This window comes from Lagopus leucura, unplaced genomic scaffold (genome assembly GCF_019238085.1).
Source record: "Lagopus leucura isolate 7727_CA_CO unplaced genomic scaffold, USGS_WTPT01 Super-Scaffold_100001, whole genome shotgun sequence".
Lineage (NCBI taxonomy): Eukaryota > Metazoa > Chordata > Aves > Galliformes > Phasianidae > Lagopus > Lagopus leucura.
Window position 1 is genome coordinate 13,296,967 of NW_024962262.1, and position 20,054 is coordinate 13,317,020.

The following is a 20,054-nucleotide window of genomic DNA, read 5'->3' on the forward strand; positions in this document are numbered from 1 at the left end:
ATTTTTAATAAAAGTGTGGGCCTACTTTCTTCAGACAGTTGCACTCAACTTACCTAGGAATGGTTTTCTAGAAATTCTCACTGAATACAGTCAGCATAAAAAAACCAAAAGCCTATCTACAAAGAAAACTTACCTACCAAAATATCCAAAATCAGTGAAAGACAAAATGAGATTTAATTTTGTTTTCACCTTCAGAAAAAAGAAGTAATTAATTTCCATCTTATTACAATAAAACATTGCTCATCAATGGAATGTTATTTTATTGCATTATGTATGTGCTAATGCTTGGGGAAAAAGGAAATGAATTACCTAGAAAACCACCTACCACATTACATTTAATAATGTTCTCTCCCCATTCACCTGGGTAGCAGTTGCTTTGTAGTCTGATGAGAACACCATTTAGCTTAGAGCAACAGTACTTAGACAGCAATGCGATAGTACCAGCCTACAAAGAAGTAAAAGCCTGAAAACTAAAAGCAACCATAAGCAGAAAGGAAGGGAGACGTAACACTTTTGCCAAGCACTTAATTTTGCACTACTGTGTCCTACTGCACGGAGGGTGGCGGTGCCAACTTAACAATTTCTTTTGGGCATAGCCAATGCAATATGTATAAAACCTACACCTCTCTGCAACAGCCTTGCTTAAAAGAAAGGATGAGTTTCTTAACTTCAACGCCTTCATTAACTCTATTTAAAAATTCCTTCTGGAAGTCTTGTCTTGCTGTTGGCGCAGGGTGCTACACTGTCACTGCCAGTTCCAGCTGACAATACCACTGATGAGAACAGAAACACTCAGAAAACCAACATCTAGTAACACAAGGCAATTTATGAGATGCCTGAGATTTTTACCAATGCCTTATCAACTTAAAAACTATTACACATGGAAATCCCTAAATAATGCAGACAGCAATTGCTTCAACAACACATATCTAGAAAATAATTTAATTTTAAAACTCCTGTTTTGATTCAAAAATTCATTAAATCATGTAAAAGGAGAAGAATACACTACTTTTGCAAGTACTTAGGAACAAAATTTGGTGAACGAGAAGCTGGACATGAGCCAGCAGTGTGCGCCTGCAGCCAATCCTGGGCTGCATTAACGAAGGGGTGGCCAGCAGGGAGAGGGAGGTGCTTGTCCCCCTCTACTCGGCTCTTGTGAGGCCCCATCTGCAGCACTGCATCCAGGCCTGGGGCCCCCAGTACAGGAAGGACATGGAGCTCTTGGAGCGGGTCCAGAGGAGGGCACTGAGATGATCAGAGGGCTGGAGTACATCTCCTGTGAGGAAAGGCTGAGGGAACTGGGCTTGTTTAGCTTGGAGAAGAGAAGGCTCTGGGGAGACCTCATTGTGGCCTTCCAGTACTTGAAGGGAGCATATAAACAGGAGGGGAATGGCTGTTTATGAGGGTGGACAGTGATAGGACAACGGGGAATGGTTTTAAACTGAGACAGGGGAGGTTTAGGTTAGATATTAGGAGGAAGTTTTTCATACACACTGGAACAGGTTGCCCAAGGAGGTTGTGGATGCCCCATCCCTGGAGGCATTCAAGGCCAGGCTGGATGTGGCTCTGGGCAGCCTGGTCTGGTGGTTGGTGACCCTGCACATAGCAGGGGGTTGAAATGAGATGATCACTGTGGTCCTTTCCAACCCAGGCCATTCTATGATTCTATGAAAATAAAGCATCATTTTTATGAAAACATTTCCCTTTTTACAGATCCGTAAGGTTTTGATGAAAAGAAAACACTTGGCCAATTTGCCTGACTGCCTGAGCATACAATTAAATGTTATCCTCTTTCTTCTGTGCAGAATCTAACAACCTGTGTGTGACTAAAGTGCTACTAATATTGGTGCTTAATTTCCAATATGAATTTGTCTCCAGCTTCTGGCACTTGGTTCTCATTACGTCTTTCTATATTATGATAAAGAGCCTTTGAGTACCTGGTATTTTCTCTCTGTGAAAGCACTTTTACACAGCAATCAAGTCACTTCTCAATCATCTTTTCAATAAATGAAGCTAGCTAAAGTTCATGCATTATCTCACCGTAAGGCACTTTAATAAAAAACACACCTCAATAAAGTTGTGTGGCTCTTACCTGCACTAACTCAACCTTTCAATGATAGTTCGACAACACAGAGCCCAGAAAAGAGATGAAATACTTCTGTACCAGTCTTACCAAAACCATTTAAGGGAATAAAATAACAGCTACAGGAGATGAGCTTGAAATTCATCTTGCCTGATGTTAGCCCTCTCAAGGTTATTCTGCAAACTCTGAATTCAACACACAGAGGGAGACTTTCAGAAGACAATCGGCCTCATTTCTTTTAGGATTCAGTGAACTGCTCTGTGTTGGTGGTTCCCCCCAAGATCGATTGTTCAGGGGCTTGATGGAGTTGATTGCTTATTATAGCACCACTGCATCTATTCTGAGTCTTCCGACGCCTCACGTTTTATCTCTCTACTCTGCATCCCCCGTTCTTAGGGAATATATACATGTAATTGCTTCTGTCTTGGTTAAAATGCATTTTCTTTAAAAAGATTCTGTGAATTAAGTGATCCAGGTCATGCTACGACAGTCCTGTCACAGTTATTCACTGCCTGACCAGCACTGGTGTCAATCATGACACATCACATAAGCAGTGATTCTTACTTGCTGCTGTCTCTCTTGCTAATCCTGGAGAAAGCCCTTCAAACTACAGCCCAAGTGACTTCTTACTGATAATTACTTTCTGATAACTGTCAGCTAGCTTTTAATCTTATTTCATGCTTGCTGATTTATTTTTTTAGACAAAAATCAGAATGCCACAAGATTCTAAGTTATGTGCAATATGAGATATTAAGCAGGCTGCAAACACATCAAGCATATTTGCAGTCCCCCAAATAACAAGTTAGGTTTGTTTGACTAGAAAACCTTTCCATAAAGCCACATTTGCTAGTAGCCATCACATTTCTGTTCACTTCTGCCCATTGAACTCCATGACTATTTTTCCATTAGTTTGTATGGCACAAGGTTACTCATCTGAACCACCCAGCCCAGCTGTCTGAACACTGACACTATCGATCTCTGCACAAAACCCTTACTGAATTTTGAAACTGATCTTCTGTTTTAAGAATCAGTATCAGTGAATTTGAAAAGTTCCCCATACCAACTAGTTAGGAAATAAAGAAGGTTGCTGGAACCTACCAGTTAAGCATGACCATCCTTAGTAGTATCTCTTGATATAATTCTTCAACAATATCCCCTTTTAATTACCAGTGACCTGGACTTGGTTTTTGATGATCCCAAGTGTTGGATTCCCAGTACCAGGCTGACAGCAGTGTCTGAGAAGACCTTACAGCTAACCTAGCCTGGTGTCAAATCCCATTCGCTACCCAAAGCTGTGGTTCATGTTCCATTTTCCCTGGACTCTCCTGGGATTTTAAGTCATGCAGAGGCCATCAGAATAAATCTGCAGAGATGCGTGCAAACTTCCAAATGCAAGAATGCAGCAGGGAAACAGTTCTTACTCTCTTCACAGCCTAATTAGACTTAAATCTCTGAACGATGCTTGCTATCTTCAGAAACCTGAATCTCTTCTCACCTGTTGCAGGGCCAGAGCTGCAATGAACAGACATCCAAAGTGTCATGTCTCCCTTTACACTTCCATAGTACAGTCACATCAACCTAGAACCCAAAGGAGGAATAAGGCATGAAAGCAGAAATTCCCTATTAAAAAAAACCTACTTAAAATAAACCAGCCAGTACAACACGAATGAGCCAGTACCTGGAAGATCAGCTAAGACCAGTGATTAGATGGGAAAAAAGATGTCTCCCCAGGTGTCTGACACCATCAGTGACCACAAACAGGGTCAGCACAGCACCAGATAGGCTGCTCTACATGATCCTTATATGCAGCATCAGCCACCAGATGCACTCACGCCTCTACCTGTGCATCCCTATGCCAGCCCATAAAGAAATTTCAGCTGCTGACTCCTTCAAAGAAATGACAGGGAGATGTTGGTTCCAGCTTCAAATTCTGCTGATGATCACCATCAAAACGTAGTTAAAATGCTTAAGGCAGTCTTAGTAAACAGGCACTGGGGAAATTTACTGGAACTGTGCAGAAGATGTTTTGATAGATTTTTTTTTTGAGAGAGATAAGGAGACAAGGAGCCACAGAGAAAAACAGGCTGGCCCAGAGATTTTAATGTGTTCATTTCCTAGTCTGACTGCACTGCACCTAGCTCTAAGTTCCAGCACCTAGACCTTGTCAGACCAGTGACTGCTAAGTTGAAGAGCTGCATATAAAAATTTCCTGCCCACCCAGGCACTTACGTATTTTCCACCTCCATTAAGCTTAACAGGCCATGTTTTCTAAAATCTTCTAGTAGGCTTATTTTTCAGTTTCTTAACTGGTCTGAGGAAGTTGAGCTCACTCATATCTCTTCCTTGATGATACACGGGGCAGGAACCAGAGCTTGCTGCACACTGCCCACAGTGATGACCTCACTTCAGTTGTTCATGATGCATTCAGTACACACAGGACAATACCACAGTCCTTCTCCTTCCACAAACACATGGACATGCCCTGACTACACTGTATTTCTTTTCAGAAAGGGTGTAAGACACTAGAACAGGATGCAAAGAAGCACGTAGATGTGGCACTTAAGAGACATGGATTTAGGGCATGGTGGTGATGGGTTGACAGTTGGACTATATGCTCTTAGAGGTATTTTCCAACCTTAATGATTCTATGATTCCTAAGCATATAAACTTTATATTTAGCCATATTAAAATATTGTCTTAGCCAAGTACCCAAATGATTATCTGTCAGAAATTACAGAATCACAGAAACAACAAGGTTGGAAAAGATCCACAAGATCATCCAGTCCAACCATCCACCCATCACCAACAGTTCTCACTAAGCCATGTCCCTCAACACAACATCCAAATGTTCCTTGAACACCTCCAGGGTCGGTGACTCCATCATCTCCCTGGGCAGTCCATTCCAGTGCCTGACCACTCTTTCACAGAAGTAGTATTTCCTAACGTCCAGCCTAAATCTCCCCTGGCACAGCTTGAAGCCATTCCCTCTAGTCCTATCACCAGTTACATGAGAGAAGAGGCTGACCCCCAGCTCACTGCAACCTCCCTTCAGCTAGTTATAGAGAGCCATAAGGTCTCCCCTGAGCCTCCTCTTCTCCAAATGTGTCTCCTTGTCTACTACACTTTCAGTCTGTATCATCTCCAGACTTCAGCAGTAACTATCTCCTTGATCACTGCTCGAGAACCAAGAACCAAATCACATTAATGTATAGGTGATAAGCCTCTGCTTAATATTTACCAGCTTGAAACCTGGCAGACAATTTTTGTATTTTATATAGTTTTATAATCTATATAATTTTTGCATTTTGACAAGCAGTATCTACTTAGAGGTGAAAAGAAAAAAGCATCATCTCTTTTGCTGAACAAATTACAACCAAAAACAGGAAAAAATATTTGGCCAGTCTATTTTGCCTACACTCACATAGATGAGCACCATATCTTTCTCCCTTAATTTTGAACTGATTGATTTCCAAGTCAGATGTTTATTATTTTTCATACAGTCAATTTTGTTTGGGTCATACAATTTACCTTTTGAATGCTGGCATAACATTTGCTTCTTCAGTCTTGCAGTGCTCAAAAGTTAATGAAAAATATCAACAGTAAGTATTGGTAAAATTTCATGGACAAAACTCTTGAATGTTCAGACTTTCTTATTTGAAGTTCTTCACTTTTAATTAGTGTGCAGAGCTTGTCTTCAGTAGCCATTAATCAACATCTTGCAAATATTTATTGGGATGAGAGTGGCTATGCTACTATTACTGTGAGACAGTAACTACTGAATGGTTTAATTGTCCCAACAACCTGGCCAGCTTTCTGTGTTACAACATTAAATGCCTAATGCATTTCCTCAGTAACCCAAACAGATTTTATTAGTGTGGCTTCCTAACATGTTTCAAAAATTCTCCACCTCTTTTAGCTGTAGATTTCCCCTGTTATCATTCTGTACTGAAATAAAATTAGCTGCTTTCTGTAATCCAAGACAGTTTCACTGATAACAGAATCTCAGTCAAGCTGATGCTGTTCAGATGTGTAAGATGAAGCCTTGGTAAAGCACTGGTTTTCCAGTGATGTGCTCCAGGACCAGATCCTCAGCTCTGAGGCATGCTCAAGCTCCACCAGGTGCTGCTTCCTGATCAGCAATCAGAAAAAAGATGGAGGCTGAAGAAGAGGAAGGTTTTTTTTCCACAAAGAAGCACATCAGTCAGAATGAGGGATAGCTCCCTAGTTCCATTATCCTCAGCTCTGCTTCCCTTGTAGCTGACAGATTCCAGAACTGCATTTTTACCATCTCTAGGACAGTGTCTGAGAAGAAACTGGATAGTTGTAGGGTGACAGTGCCACCCAGGTGGTCAGTTCCAGCGACCAAGTGACACACTAGCAGCCTGGAAAGCGATGGTTACTTCAGGACTTCTAGCTACCAACATCAGCAAGCACAATTCAGTTGTGCAGCGCACAAACAGAGGCAGTCCACCTGTGGCATGGGATAGCATTCAGCACTAAGTTGTTCAGTCCCAGTGGGAAGCAGAAAGGACTGAGACAGGACTGAGCGCAGTTCCCTCCACTCCCAGTACATCACACAGACTCTGAGAGCAGAAAACTAGGTGAAGTCTCTAGATTTGCATGCAAGTTGCCTACCTTTGCCAAAAGGGACCTCAGGGCAATTTTCTAGAGGAAGGGAAAAGGGAATCCAGTTCTTCTGGCGTACACTAAGCTACGTGAAGCCACTGAAATATCTTCTACTTCACTAAACCTACAGGCACTGCAATAGTGCATGCATCATCGAGTGTATGCAAAGAATGAGGGCTCTTTGGAACAGACATCTTACAGTAGATCACAGGAAGTGGAAAGTTGTCACAAAGATGTGCCAGCCTCAAATTCTGTATTACAGACAACTGTCAGCTGCAGTGAAGTAAAGCTGCATGGGTCTGTCACGAGTAAAATTTTACATCGACTCTAAATGTTTCAAGCCTCAAAGGTTTAAATGCATATATTCATGATCTTCACAGTCTATTTGCCATATCAAATAGATTTTGAATATTTTATCATATGAACCACTAGAATGATTTAGTGTGATCTTTCAAAGAATATGTACTTGTTCATGGAAGTGGAAAATTTCAACTCTAAGTATCAAAATATTCAGAAGATTACAAATGTGGAAAATCAAAAGAGCCCAGATACTGTTCTGTAACTGCTGCCTCTTAAAATGTAGAGAGTTCAGCTCTCCTATCCTTTACAAACCTCAGCTTCTTGGAAATCCCTGCTTAATTCTGCCAGGACATTACTTGTTCAGCTTCAAAGTGTTTCAACAACACCATGCAAGACAAAAGCACTGCAGAAACCATTCTCCTAGGAACCACTAACACTATATTTAACACTAAATTATATATGACATAAGCACATTAGCTGACTTTTCCATCACTGGATAATAAATTTGAACAGAAGTCTCTTGCAATGACAAAAAAAATAAATAAATAAATAAAATTCAAACTGTTCCAGCCTTTCATTTTCTTGATTATTCACTCAATAATTGTGAATGGAGTTGATTTGGGAAAAAGAAGTTTAAATGTTTAAAGATCAGAAAGTGGTTGAAATCTCTGACTGAACAATGCTAAACACTTCAGTGGTCTCAAAGAGTTAACATTAAAACCATGACTAATTCCTGATAAAAAAAAATCTAATGAATAATATCTGTTTAATAAACCACACGCGGCAGCAGAAAAAAATAGAGTATCAGTGGTAGGGATACCCTGGCAAGGCTGAATTTTAAAAGTGCATTTATTTCTACTAGGTTTAATTGCCAATTAATAAAATATTATAGTGATGATTCCACAGTATCAATAAACAGCCTTAGAGACAGTGAGAACAGTATGAGTAATATCTTTAGAAACAGAACAGAAAAATTCACAAAAGGATCATCTGACTTTCTGTTGTTTATTGGGCCCAAGCAGGAGGCATTCACCTGTAGAAGTGAAAAACTCAGCTGGACAAAGATGGGCTCTGCTCCCCCCGGCCAGCCCAACATAGTGCTCACTGCTCACACTGCTCACTGCTCACTGCCCTGGATGCACGCAGTGCCTGCCACCCACTGGTTCCTCACAGCCCCAGGAAATGTACACACAGATGTGTGAGGAGCCTTCCTCTCCCTGCTTAAAGGGGAAACCTTTCCTAAAAGGAGCCCGAAAGCCAACCTCAGTGAAGCTTCACAGAGAGAAGACAGCCATTTGATTGTAGCACGCTCTGCTGCTGCTGCTGCTGCCGCTGCTCCCCCCATACACAAGTGTTGCTAAGCTGTAATGTTAGGTGATGTTCAGCATGCTGTCTGTGAGCACACTAACCCTTTGTTCCACAGGCCAGCAGTTGTTGCTATTGAAAAAGAAGGAATTATGCCACTCAGTGACTTACACACCATGCATGTGAACAGCAAACCGCTCTCCTTTCCAAAACAGTTTTTATCTACGGCACAGATAAAGCCAAACCTCATTAGGCTGCTGCAGTGCTTGTATTGGTGCGGAATGCTTCCATCAGCTGAAAATGGAAGCTTTCATCACAAAAACTCACCAGACCGACAAGTCTTCAGCAGCACTTCCAAAGTAACAGTACAAAATCATCTCAGTGCCACACACACATCTTATACGTGAGGAATAACCATAACTGATACCTCTCTATGTACCACTAGGGATGCCTTCACTTTCTGTGCTGCCCTGCTGTACGAGCAGGTACCACAGATCAGTACCTAATACAAGGAAAATGTGAAAAAAAGCTCCATACAAACTGAGATCCTTGCACCGTAAATGAAGAGGAGTGTTTAACTCCAGAAGCATTACACACAATTTGGCCAGCTGATACTACAAACACATTGCAAAGCATTAAAAACAAGGTGCCCTTTAGAAGAGCATTACTCATTTCTGTGCGGAACTCTCAAAACTCTGTAAACTTCCTAGGTGTAAGGACAGAAAGAGAAGTGGTTTTTATCCCCTCCTTCCCTCACACAGTTAAATGCAAATTCCCTCTACAGTCATATTCCTGCCATCTCCCTGCATACACAGCTGATACGCCACCTACTGCAAAACCCAGCTGACAGCCCGAGCAATGCTAGCAGCATTTCCATTCCAACATCGTGCCTGAGCTGAAGAAAGGTGCTCTTAAATAAAAATTTCTCTTTCCAAGCTGACAAGAACAAAGCAAGATCGCTGTGCCTGCTTCGATAATGGAGAGAAAATCAAACAGGAGAGCAAAGGAATCTGAAGAAAACCACAGCAACTTCGAGGGCTCTGAGCAAGACAAGGACTATAAAACGTCTCTGATTACTCTGAATGTTGGTGGCTATCTGTACATCACACAAAAACAAACACTAACCAAGTACCCAGATTCTTTCCTCGAAGGTATCATCAACGGAAAAATAATGTGCCCGTTTGATGCAGATGGACATTACTTCATAGACAGAGATGGACTCCTGTTCAGACACATTCTGAACTTCCTACGAAATGGAGAACTTCTTCTACCGGAAGGGTTTCGAGAAAATCAACTTCTGGCACACGAAGCAGATTTCTTTCAGCTGAAGGTCTTATCGGATGCAGTGAAATCGAGGTGGGAGAAGGAGCAGCTCGCATCTCGAGAGACCACTTTCCTGGAAATAACTGACAGCCACGACCGCTCGCAGGGGCTCCGGATCTTTTGTAATGCTCCTGATTTCATAGCAAAAATAAAATCCCGAATCGTACTGGTGTCTAAAAGCAGGCTGGATGGATTTCCAGAGGAGTTTTCAGTCTCTTCGAATATAATTCAATTCAAATACTTCATAAAGTCTGAAAACGGTACGCGACTTGTGCTGAAGGAGGACAACACCTTCGTCTGCACCCTGGAAACTCTTAAGTTTGAGGCAATTATGATGGCTTTAAAATGCGGATTCAGACTGCTGACCAGCCTGGATTGTTCCAAAGGATCTATTGTTCACAGCGATGCACTTCATTTTATCAAGTAATTACAGAGGCAGAGGAAACAAGCATGCAGTCGGCAGACCTCCTTTAACGGCAGCGTCCTGGCATCACAGATCTCGTATCCAACCAGCCCCGTACCACACAGCTCGGCTGCTCATCGGTTAATGTGAGCTAATGGTATGTAAATCTCGTAACGACATCCATCTCCGGCTTATTTGAGCTGAATGAAATTTTTATTAAATTCAGGCATCAGATTTATCTGCTAACCACTGTAAACAGAGACCGAATGCTTTCTGGTATTTGTACTATGTTTTTCTCATGCTGTTTTTCAACCGGGAAGTCTCGCTGGATTTCTGTGTACTTGTATGACTAACACGCATACACCTAACTGCTGTGCCGAGTAGCACGGAGACTATTCTCATACAACAGGCAGGCTCACAGTATGTTCTGCTCCTCATGAATTCAGAATGGATTTTAACTGGAATAAATGTTTTTAAATGTTCCTTAGTGTTGATGCTAATTTGTTGTTACGCTGAATTTGCACAAAGAAAAACAAAAAACCAAATGTGGTATTAAAAGAGGGTTTCAAAATTAATCTGCTTGATTCTAAAGTTAAACAACTCCGATTTCAACTTTCTTGCAAAGAAATTCACAGCTGTGCTACTACATTAATAGCAACTGCTAAGAACATGTCAGCCAACCCATAATGCTGGGGGGTCAGTTCTATGATGGGAAATGAGTTGACTCTGCAGAGAATGTTACATTTTTCTGCATATATCTATTTATCAGATGGCTAATAAAAATGTTTGGCATAAAATTTCATGTAACAGGTTTCCAACAGTTTTGTGTAACAGGTTTCCAACCTCCTATAATGCTGAAGTCACTACTTTCCACTAATCACTGGTGATCATAGAGACAGGCAATTAGAGCCCTGCACAACAGCTTACCAAAAGCAAGTAGTAGTATTAGTTTTGAATAGACAACCTGTTGCATTTAGGAAGCATCAATGTAAGCGATGGAATAAATACCTTCTTTCTTCTCATCTGCACAGCTTATTAAATCTTCCCATTTGTATTTTAAACTGAGTTTACAAAGCAGTCAATCCACAAAAGCCAAATGAAAAATCATCAAGCAACGCAAATGGAAGCTGCTCAAACTCTGAGTTTAAGCTTCGACCATCAGTGAACTCTACCACCACAAACAGCTCAAATGAACCCAAAACTCAAGTGAAATGCTATTAAAGAAAGCAAACCCATCATCCAAGTGGTTTCTTAGCTTTCCCAGAATATCTGCTTTGTACAGAAAAAAGAAAGCAAACATTAAGAATGCACAAAGAAAAAGCAGTATAATCCATGCTAAAGTGACAACTGAGGAAAACAGACAATATCTGATAGGAAGAGAACAGCCTTCTTTTGGATTTTGGAGGGAATAAATCCATCTTTAGTAACAGTGACCAGGAATACAATGCCATACAACAACTCCCTCCTTACCCTCCACTGTCAAACTCTGTTCATTGTAACATACAACGGCTGCTGGTATCAGAGACCCTACAGAAGAACTCACAGAGGGAGATCAGACAGAAGTGACTGAACAATAACCTACTATGATTTTATCTAGTAGGAAAATCCACTATCTCCAGAATACCTCTTTAGAACAAACCCTCGGGCTAGAAACTTTTCTGTCCTCCCTATGCTAAAAACGTAACGATTAAAAAAGATGTGGCTTTAAGTGGAACTTTCCCAAACTGTTTAAAATTTGCATCACTGTAAATTTCAGGCATGCAAGTCTGTGTGTCCCAGAACTGACCCACGTTAGTCCAAATGCATTAACCACCCACAAAAGATATACAGTAAAATGTAATTTCTTACATACGCACCACTATCACACTTTTAGGCCATTTCAGCCAGCATGCTATCGCTGTGTACGTGTCCAACACCCTCCTTCACCACCACAATTGTCAGAAATCCTCACTAATCACTAATCGTATACTTTAAACTATCACTAGAACTTCTGTGGAAAGTAAATGCAATAGCTCACCTGAAACACATTCAAATTCCTGCTGATCTGCTAGGACAAGTACTAGGAATACCCTCACACAGAATGACTCTGTGAAACTCATTTGTAGACACACTTCTTCACATGAGCAAAAAAACAAAAGCGCTGGGACAATCTAACCAAGCTCCTTCTATAATCTACAGGTTTTAAAGGCTGCTCTCAGTGCTATCAAATACACAGCCTGTATAAGCACAATGTCTGGAGAATTTGCTCCTCACCCATTTTCACTTAAATGCTTTTGGTTGTAACCTTCAGATAGAATTAAACTCTGGTTGGGATTTATAACGCTGTTCCAGTTGAGAAGAAGAAAATAAATTAATTAATTTTGATTCCAAACCATTCATAAAAATCTGTCGTGGTTGCTTGCCTTTCATTTGGGCTCTTCGGAACTGTTAGCACCGTTGTATCAGAAAGAAGCACCAGTCGCCCACCTCAGTAGAACTTCACTCATGAAAAAGAAGCAGAGTTCGATGGCTCTGCATTTACTATGGAAAGTACTTTTGTAATGTAAGCTATTCACAAGTTGGTAATCATAGGTAACGTTCAAACCACTTGAAATACTTTCTAAGAATATTTTGCAGCTATTCTTAATAGTCTTACTGGAAAGCTTTTATTCGCCAGCATTTGGTTCAGAGTACCTACACCCTCCTAATGTATGAAAACAAAAAAAGCTCTTAAACTATTTTTGTTATTATTTTTGAAGTGAAAAATTACATAACTATGCGTACCTCTGATCAAATGTACCCACTCAGCTGTTGGAATCACAGAGCAGAAACAGAAGGAAGATGGGGATAACAAAATCATTGTCTTCCAGGTTCACACTGAACAAACCCACAAATACATCGAATTATACAGTTACCATTGCATTGTATGTTTCCTTTTTACTCCATAAATAAATTTAATAAAATGCAAATACACTTTGCATATGTTCACTCGGGTGGGTGCTTGTGTTCCTATCGCTGTGTCAGAAGAGACAGTGAGTTTTTCTTTTCCTGCCTTGCCTTTACAATTGGAAATTGTATACTTAAGGGTACTACAACAAAAATAAATCACAAAATCAAGTGCTTGGGTCAGAAATACTAACAGCTATTTTAACAGTACTGATTTGAATATAATTTACATGCAAGTACTTCTATTCCTCTTTCACTAAGAGCTACTTATCAGTACTAAAACCTACAAGAATCATGAAAGAAATGTGTGGATTTTCAAAGGTAGGAGTAAAAAGTAACTTCCTCTTCCCCTAGGGGGCACTTTGCCTGCTCTTGCTCTATGTCAACTCCACTTGCCTCTGTCTGTTTTTTGGGCAAGAAAAAGGGCCATCCAGCAAACAACTCAGTAGCGAAGGAGGGAGCTGAAGACAGGACTGACCAACACGCACTGCAGAAAGAATATTCTGGCCCCTGTAAACTCATTGAATGACTGTTCATTAAGTATATATATATATTGATCAAATCACCCATTGTACTGCCTCCTCCCGCACTTGCATATGCCAATTTTCCATCAGCTAAGGAGAAAGCAATGGCAGTTTTATCACACTTGGCACTATGCTGTTATAGTTATCACCAATTCAGTTTATTTCTGTACAGGACAAAACCTAAGAGTGGCTGCATTACGTCAGACTAAGGTCTGTCTTTCCCAATATCCCGTGGTGACTGTGAACTCTATTTCCATCCCTCAGTCCTTCATATCTTTTGGCAGGATCACCAGTACTGATTCTCTGCACATCCTTCCCTACCTTGTTTTCCCCCCAGTATCACACAGCTACTTTTCATTTTTCTCTTAAGCCACTCACCCCCTTCATTAGAGGGGCTGTGGGGCTTTGTTAGGGGTGAGCATCAGCCTGACTGTAAGAGGAGAAATCAGTAAAGAATATAGGAAATAATATAGGAAGCAGACAAACATCTATGATGCTCCCCTGAAGTACTCCCTCAGACTCCAATCACTTACTACCAATGATCTCTAGAGCCAAAGGTGGCTTCGAGAGGTGGCCTCGATGCTAGGAAATAGGGCCCTGAATCAAGGCCAAATTACAGTTCTCATCTCAGTCATTACTGCCTACCCACTGATCAGTGTTCAGCATCCTAATTGCACTACTGACATTTTCACATACTTACGCCATATTTTTAACTGTATCTTCGCATTCATACTTACTACGACTGTGTAAGTGACAATTGGCTACTTCTTTTCTAAGGCAGTTAATACTTATTTAGACCTTAAAGGGAAAAACATTACATCATTTGCAGCAATCAGTGACACTGTAATTTTCACTTGCTTCTTACAAGCATTGCAAGGCTGCCATTCAATGAGACAGGAAGGTCTGAAGAAACGTAAGCTCTCTAGCTCTCTCCCCATTAGCATACAGGCAGAATAAGGGCATGCAATGAATATAACAATTTAACAATGGAAGTGCTTCATTCATTACTTTATCTGTATAGAAAGGTCACAGTGCCCTAATTCTGTCAACTAATGAATCAGGATGAGTGATGGGGGCACGAGTCAACTTGGGTCTATGACAAAATAAATATTATTTTCTTAGACTAGAATTAATTCATCTTTGCTAGACAGCTATTATCCAACCTCAATCTTGTCTCCTGCCTTAACATGTGGCAGAAGTTCTTAGACTGACAGGAAAATGACTACTAGTTAACAAAATACAAGCATTTTCACACGAACAGACAGGTTTGCATACTTTATTCAGTTGAAACAAAGCCATCATTAAAGTACAACAAATTTAAGATCAGAAAATATGATGGCTTCCAATTAATTTTGAAATTGCTGTTCTGGAAGCGCTATGCAAGGGTATATCACACAGAGCGCTTTCTCTAAACGCTGCCTTCATAAATCATCATTCAAAGTAAAATGCCAGAAAATAAGAAACGCTGCAAGAACTCAAGACCGTAGGAGGGAGATGTACGATGGCACCAGAGCAAGCATTCTGAAAGAAATTGCATAATAATCTGCAGAACCAGACAGTTGATTTCTCTTCCTAAAAATGTGTGTAGTAGGAGTGCCACAGCTAAAGCAACAGTCTCCAAAAAAACTGTTTCTATCTGCACTGGTAACAGCTTAACATCATTGCCATTATCATATAGCACCACATTTGTTCATTTTAAGCTTCTGGAAAGAATACTGCCCTGCTGCTTCAGAAAGAAAAATGTTCAAGAAACTGGTACAAGAATTGTACCCGTAAACATCAGCTACTCATTTAAAACATTATTACATGATGGCGTGCAAGTTCAACACAGTTAAGGTTTGAAAAGCAAGTAATTAGAAGATGATTTTAAAAACCAAGTTGTTCTAAAGGTCTGTAAAGTTCTGATAATGCTAAAAATAAGTAGGTATTGCCTTGGTGTCTGGTGTTAAATAATTTGGGGAGACATTACATAGGTTAGTGGAAAAGAGACCAACTACACCAAGGAAAAGAGAAGTGAGATTTTAAAACCCAAGGCTGCTTCCTAGGGAAAACTCCAGCTCCAGGAAAACAGGGATCCAAGAGGCTTGCTAGTGCTTGTAGTGCCAGGCTGTCCAAGCAAAGAGGAGGGGGTGGTGCAGTGAGCCAGCAGTGAGCCAGCTCACAATCCCTGAGCACCAAGGATGAGCAGGGCAAAAGGACTCTGTGAGAGTGACTGTAACCTTGGGGCCTTGGGTTGATGATGAGGCACAGCTGCACAGAGTGTAACAGTGAGATTGGACAACACAAGTTTATGGCCTAATTATCTCCGAAGTACTGCTACCACAACCAACTTTTGGTTTTTGATAAGTCATGTTTCAGAAAGACTTTTTTTTTTTTTTTTTTTTTCTGCAGCTGCAGCAGCAGAAATAAGAGGAAAGATTCCATTTTTTTACTTGTTAACAGAAAAATACCAAGCTATAAGCTACTCCTGCAGCTCTGCAGCAAGCTGCTTGCTAATTCAAAGGAAGTTCTTGATTTTGTACCATAGTGAACAGATGAATAAAAAAAAGAACAGGTCAGATGTGGGTACAGACTCTCTCAATTAGAAAGAAAAAATTAAGCAAACAAACTAGCAATGAACAGCCTAAGCACCAAAAAACATAAACAGAATATGCAACTGTACCACCAAACCCAGTCATTTTCTGCTTCTCTACTACGTAAGTAAAGCCTTCAGCAAGTACTTGGGATACAGAAGTATATTTTCTCAATGCTGAAACTGGTAATCTCATAAAAAACAAACCAAAGCTCCTGCAAATCAGGCAGGTCAGAATCACCTAAAGAGAGAAAAGGGTACTCTCAGCTTCCTAGCTTTCCCAGGGCTAACTCCGCATCTCAGGCATTGCCAGTTCTTGTGCTATTTCCTATACATTTGCTAAAACGAATAGAAACTCATATTCTTTCCCTACAGTTCAGAAATCTAACATATAGACTTCTTCATGCCTTCTTATACAATAATAAAAATCCATCTCTCTAGTACTTTCTGCCGTGCACAATGATGATTTCTGGCTTGCACACAGATTACAGTGCAGAAATCCCAAAGACAACCTGCATGAGTAAGACAATATGCTGTAGCACAGCTACACACTGTTCCTGCTCCTGTTGGCAAGAAGCTGGGGCTGGAAAAGCCTTAGAGTCCAAGGAGAGCACCAAATGAGCTCTGCTAGACTGTTTCCAGACTCAGGCATACAGAAAGCTGAGGTCCTACTGCACGACAGCCTCCAGTACTCTCGCATCCAATTGTAACTAAGGCAGAGGTAAATAACTACAGGCAACCTTAGAACTGCTCCTGGCTTTGCCCTCAGAAGTCACTCCCACGTTGAGCCTGTTCAGTCGCTTCAAGTGGTTAAGGCTACCAAGCTATGTGAAGCTTCTTCATCCTCACTATAAAATGGAGTAGTAATTTGTGGTAAGTAAAGAGGGAAAATGAAAAAAAAAAAGAACTTATCACAAGCACGTTGTTTAAAAATGCAGGCAGATGGCTTACCATATAACTAGACATGCTCCAAAAGAAATGCCTCCTATTTATTTCCATGGAAACTACAACAGCTACAATGAAGATAACATTATTTGATAGAATATATTCTCAGCTACAAAACACTATTTTGTGACATAGTACCTCATGTTAGCTAGGCACATCTCCATAAACATTCAGCACTCATTGATGAATGTCAGTGGGAGCTATTTTTTCTGCATGGAGGAGTTCACTGACACACTTTTGTTTCATATGCACTTCCATATCAGATGCCATTTTGTCAGACTGCCTCTCTGCTGCCATCCGTCACATGGCAACAATCTGTAACAGAATATTGGCAGGAAGGTTCAATCTCTTCTGCCATACCATCAACATCCACCTCCGACGTCACGGGCCAATGTAATAAAATAGGAGGTATTACTTTCAGAGCAGCCCTTATCAATTGGAAAAAAACAAACAAAAAACTACAGTTGGAGAATAATAGTACTGGGTCAGCTCAGCATCTTGTTTCCAACACAGTGGTGGATGCAGACATCCATGAAAATGCTTATGGACAGATTAAACATGTTGGATTCTCACCCTAGATACACACCAAGCCACCATCAGGCATTTGTGAGTCTCTAGACTAGAATCAGATGTCTTCTTAATCTCCAGACCTTTCAGTGGATATTCTTTTTACACGTCTTTTTGGTTGTGAAAGCCTTTAACATAAAGTATCTTTACAAACACATCTTCTGGCAAGGAATTCAGCAGCTTAATTACATTTTGAGTGTAGAATCACTTCATGTTTGCTTTGAAACTGCTTCCTGCTAGTTTTACATCCACTACATATCAGCCCTGTACTGGTCAAGGCAGCAAGCTCTTGATCTCTCTCTCTGCCCCTTTAAACCATCACCTAAGGCTTTAATTTAGTCCTCTAATGCTGCAAAGGACTGATGATGGACTCCAGTGATGCAATCATGCTGGCAAGTAGATGAACTCCAATAATCAGCAAAATTTCTCAGAAAAGACAACTACTTGTGGAGTCATGGTATGCAAGATCAGACGTGGCTGAAATTCCTGGGATTACTTGAGAGTCACAAAGAAAGCCCAAAACCTCCAATACAAGCCAAAAGTGTACTGCTCAGCAATGTAATCCAACAAACTGGACACTGGCACAGCTGAAGGAGGGAATATGCTTGGGGCATTGACTCCCACTGTTTCATACTGGGTTCTGTTCTCAGAATAGAGCCTGCACAATAAAATTATAGGTCTGTACTGAAAGCTGTGAAGTTCACTACATTTAATTTCTTATAGTATTTTTTTAAATGAGTTTGAGACAAACTATAAATGCAATAAAATGACTGCAGGCTAAACACATCAGGAATTCTAAGTCAAGAAGATAAATACTATAATATTCATACAGTATTCTAAGATAAACAGACATTAAAGACAGTATTTATGCAAGTTAAAATAAAAATCAGCTCCAATTAATATTAATCTACATTAAATCCATATCCTTTATACTGTTCTACCACTTGGATATCCACAATATTTATTTTACCCAGTATAATAGACTCAGACTACCTTGAAAGAGAAACGGTTGCCTCTCTGTGTATATTAACAGCAACAAATGGAGCCTCATTACTTATTGTGATTCCTGGAATACTACCAAGAAGCCTGTAATTTAAGTTTTATTGCATTTACCTGCCAACAGAAAGAAAAAAAAAAGTTACATTTCCAAGACAAAAACTGCTTCTGTGGCTTGAAAATGACAGATTCTGTAATTAAGTTATCTTCAATACTGAGGTTTCTGCCAGCATTTAAATAATTACTCCTTTACTGCTGATGATCATTCTTCCCTTTAAAGCTTTACTTTTGGAGTACAATTAATATATACTAACCACTTTCAAGTAGATTAAAATCAAATGTGCACGTAGCAGCTTCATGCAGTTCTGCCATAATGTAAAAAGTCTGTGTCCTTAACAAAAAACAGCTGGTTTACTGCATGCAGTTCAGCATTTAATAGAAGTACATACACTGAATTTTAAGTATTCCAACACATGTATAATCAGTACCCGATTTTTTTTATTACATCAGAAAATGGAACAAGTTATCATCATCTGCAGACAATTCAAATGTTACATATTTGTGTCTGCAGTCAAACATGTATGCTCACAATTGGCAAAATTTTAGTACTAGGTTCATGTTCTATTGTCTGCAGCATCTCAGATAATTTAGTCCTCTTACCCAAAGTCCAATAAATGGTCCCAATGGTGCTTCTCCTCTCACTAGTAGGCTTTAGTATTACTCACTGGCAGGCACAGGGAAAGAGATGACTAACCTTGTCCTAAAGCATGTTAAGTTCTGATGGCTGCTGTTTGCCATGACCTTATGTCAAACATTTTAAGAGATGAAATTTAAACACAACGGGAGGCAACTGGCTTGAAGTGGGTTCAAGAGCTAAATACATGTGATATTCCTTGATGTACGTGTCCTTGAAAAAAATATGCACCTGGAGTTTCCATACACAGCTGACACACACTTCCCTATGAAAGATTAGCTATGCTTTCCAAATGATGCTCTCAAAGCCTCAGTAATATTATAATTAGCTGCTGCCCAGGCAACTTTAACACACCTCCAAGAGGACAACACAAGAGAACACATTTCTTTACCATACCATGCCTGAAAGACCATATGTGCTAGAGACAGCAGCTTTGGGGTATTTCCATCTGGGGGCAGGTTGGAGCACAGGTCACACTTCACCTGGCAGAAATGCTTGGTTTTCACAGCTTCTGTCGTCACTGACAGCACTTATAGGGAGGTGCAAGAGAATCTATAAGCCAACAAGATCTACGTACATGTATTTGGGTTTAAATTAGTTGCTCAGAAAATATATGATGTTGCTCAGCGTCATATAGGAATGAGTAGGACCAATTCACATTTCTCTTTCCTTTAGTTGACATCTTACCTGTTACCTTCCTTTCACATTCAACAAAAACCTGGCTCCAGGCACTGAACAACATTGGCTGAATCCCTGAGCACTGTTGATCTCAAATTATCAAACTGAATATG

The 20,054-nt window shown here is 40.3% G+C and overlaps 2 protein-coding genes across 2 annotated transcripts in view; one reads left to right on the plus strand and one right to left on the minus strand.

The window, feature by feature from the left end:
- Positions 1 to 20,054, minus strand: part of GTF2F2 (general transcription factor IIF subunit 2) — a 91,070-nt gene that overhangs the window by 51,074 nt on the left and 19,942 nt on the right. The gene's annotated exons all lie outside the window — the stretch shown is intronic.
- KCTD4 (potassium channel tetramerization domain containing 4) lies at positions 9,218 to 10,064 on the plus strand. Its single transcript, XM_042868511.1, has one exon. It carries the CDS (start codon positions 9,291 to 9,293, stop codon positions 10,062 to 10,064), a length of 774 nt encoding a protein of 257 aa, XP_042724445.1. The 5' UTR covers positions 9,218 to 9,290.

Excerpts from the sequence above, each read along its gene's own strand:
- KCTD4 (XM_042868511.1), top strand. The coding sequence starts at position 9,291 with ATGGAGAGAAAATCAAACAGGAGAGCAAAGGAATCTGAAGAAAACCAC.